Here is a 2536-nt window from a genome sequence, read left to right as displayed (position 1 = left end):
TAAATGAATATCTTTATTTATTATTATTTTTTTCCCTGACGCAAGTCATAATCTTATGACGTTTTTTTCTGTAAACTCAACAGCAAGTAAACCCAGAGCCACGCTGACAGCACAAAGTTCAGTCATACCAGCAGGGGGCAGTGTGACACTGAGCTGCTCTGTGGAGGGCTCTGCTGGCTGGAAGTTTGACTGGTTCAGACGTGATTCAGTCTCTTCTAAAGCTCAGCTCATGAGAGGAAATGAAGCAAACAGAGTTATTAATGTCTCACAAGGAGGTCTGTACCACTGCAGAGGAGGGAGAGGAGATCCAGTTTACTACACAGAGGACAGCAGTGGCGTCACAGTTGTGGAAACCTGTAAGCTTAATTATTTTATTTCTGTTAGACTAAGAGGTCATTGTGTGATCTGTACTAACAAATTTAGCAAGTTTGAGTTTGTTAACACAGAAATGAGAAAAACTTCTGTGTTCCAAACATGGAACTGCTCCATATTGTTTTAAAATCACACTTCTGTTCTGTTATTGGACAAAGTCCAGTATAGTCTCCAGCAAAGCATTTACGTCACCACATATTATGAGTTTTAAGCTTGGTAGGTTGTTTAGTGAATAGAAGATTTTATGAAGAAATGCTGCATTATTGTCAGAGCATAGAAATGAACCATTGTTAAAAATATTTTTCTGTGGATAAGATTTCCATGTAGTTTGCATGTGTGTCGCCATCATCTCTAAACAACTGTGTTCTCAGAAGAGATTGAAGTTATGAGTGTAGTAAACACCATGGATGGAGCAAGAAGCAGCAATCTGCTAAAATGACTGTCACCCCGGCCAGAGAAGGAACCAGAAACATAGACATGGCTCACAGATCTCTTCAGAGGGCTCAGCAGATGAATAAAGTCATTTTTAAGTTTTTCAGACTGTTCTTTAGAGATTTGTTCCTAGTCGAAGAAAATAGATGAACTGGATCTTTTATAAAATTATTATATTATTATAAATATAATAATTATATAAAAATAATTATATAATTATTATAAATTATTATATCGAATATAATTAAGGTTTATTAATGAATTCTTGTTTGTGTTACAGTAACCATGTCAGGAGCTGACAGCTCTTCTTCTCCTGTGTGGTTGATGGTTGGACTGGTTTGTGGAGTCTCTCTCATTATTATTCTCCTGCTTTTGTTGTATCGCTGCAGAAGAACCAACAGTGAGACCTTTTCCTTTACTTTCTACAAATCTTTATCATTCAAAGACACAAATGTATCATGAGGACCATGTAAAAGTGAATTGCCTTATTTTATATTTTTAATAAAGGTGCTGCTAACGAGCAGACGCTCAATCAGGATGAAGATCAGCAGCAAGACTACTCCTCTCTTTTTGATGGTTAGTTTTTCAACTACTTTTAAATATTCTGATGCTATTTGCAACAAGACTGTACTTATTACATCTGCTGCAGCTTTTAATATAAATGTTATTTGCAAGAATATTTGTGTTTAAATTAGTATCACAGACATGAGGTGACTGATTTTCTCTGACCTGCAGGTGATCGTTGTGTCTATGAGACAGTCAGAAGATGTGAAAACACTGAAAATGGTAAAGTTTACAGCTTCTTGTGGAAGCTGGATGATTATACAATAACTGTGTTTAACATTAAAGTCAATCAGATTATTATTTCAGGTCCAGCGGAAGGTGATTTCGCCAATGTCACATGTGTGATTCAGCTCAAAGTTATTAACAAGACAAGTGAGTGCACAAAATGTGAGATTTGAAATGCAAAATATACATTGGTAATTATTCTCACTGATAATAAATGCATTTGTGGACAAACCAGAGGGTGTTTGTTTTGAAATGCTTTCATTTGATCACATCAACAGGGCAACGTGGTGACCCAGAGGAGAGCTCTGACTACAATGATGTCAATCCAAATTCAGCCACAGCTCTAAAGTCTTAACAGCAGCTCTTTAGCTGTTTTTCTCTTTTTCTCTTTAAAGTCTCTTAAAAGTTGAAGTGACTTTGAGTGAAAAGGAGAAGATTTTGAATTCAAAGCAATGATCCTGATAGCCTGAGTTTATACTTCCTTCTGAAAGAATGACTCAGTGTGTTTCACTTGTTTTTCTCCCTTTAGATAATATTTTTATTGGACATTAATGTACTGTAGATCTGTTTTTATATTTTTAAATATTTCTTTGATTTTTAATATATTGTAAATGTCTTTCTGTGAAGCACTTTGCAACTTTGTAAATAAAAGTGTGACATATATAAAGTGTGTTGTTGTTGTTGTGTGTCGGACTGAGAGTACATGTTACAGCTCTTCAGTGTTGTGCATGAATCCACTGAAAGAGAGCTTTCATTTAAAGGCACTCATTTTCATTTAAAAAAGATTATAACCCTCCAAGATTCAATTCAATTCAATTCAATTTTATTTATATAGCGCCAAATCACAACATAAGTCGCCTCAAGGCGCTTCATAGATACAGAGAAAAACCCAACAATCATATGACCCCCTATGAGCAAGCACTTTGGCAACAGTAGGAAGGAA

General features: G+C 35.5%; 1 protein-coding gene across 1 annotated transcript; it reads left to right on the top strand.

Annotated features, from left to right (window-relative positions):
- Window positions 1-291: 291 nt before the first annotated feature.
- On the top strand, window positions 292-2148 carry LOC112430749 (uncharacterized). Its single transcript, XM_024799203.2, has 6 exons — window positions 292-356; window positions 1085-1204; window positions 1312-1380; window positions 1540-1590; window positions 1675-1740; window positions 1872-2148. The coding sequence occupies exons 2-6, from the start codon at window positions 1090-1092 to the stop codon at window positions 1946-1948; spliced, it is 378 nt and encodes a 125-aa protein (XP_024654971.2). The 5' UTR covers window positions 292-356; window positions 1085-1089; the 3' UTR covers window positions 1949-2148.
- The last annotated feature ends 388 nt before the right edge of the window (window positions 2149-2536 follow it).

Source organism: Maylandia zebra, linkage group LG3 (assembly GCF_041146795.1).
Source record: "Maylandia zebra isolate NMK-2024a linkage group LG3, Mzebra_GT3a, whole genome shotgun sequence".
In the NCBI taxonomy this organism is placed as follows: Eukaryota; Metazoa; Chordata; class Actinopteri; order Cichliformes; family Cichlidae; genus Maylandia; species Maylandia zebra.
The sequence above is the reverse complement of the archived record's forward strand: the minus strand, read 5'-3'. Positions and strand labels throughout refer to the sequence as shown.

What these genes read in the sequence shown, in the direction of transcription:
- LOC112430749 (XM_024799203.2), top strand. Translation starts at nt 1,090, where the DNA reads ATGTCAGGAGCTGACAGCTCTTCTTCTCCTGTGTGGTTGATGGTTGGA. An exon ending in TCGCTGCAGAAGAACCAACA is followed by an intron (nt 1,205 to 1,311) that starts GTGAGACCTTTT and finishes TTTTTAATAAAG; the next exon opens with GTGCTGCTAACGAGCAGACG. An exon ending in ATGTGAAAACACTGAAAATG is followed by an intron (nt 1,591 to 1,674) that starts GTAAAGTTTACA and finishes TTATTATTTCAG; the next exon opens with GTCCAGCGGAAGGTGATTTC.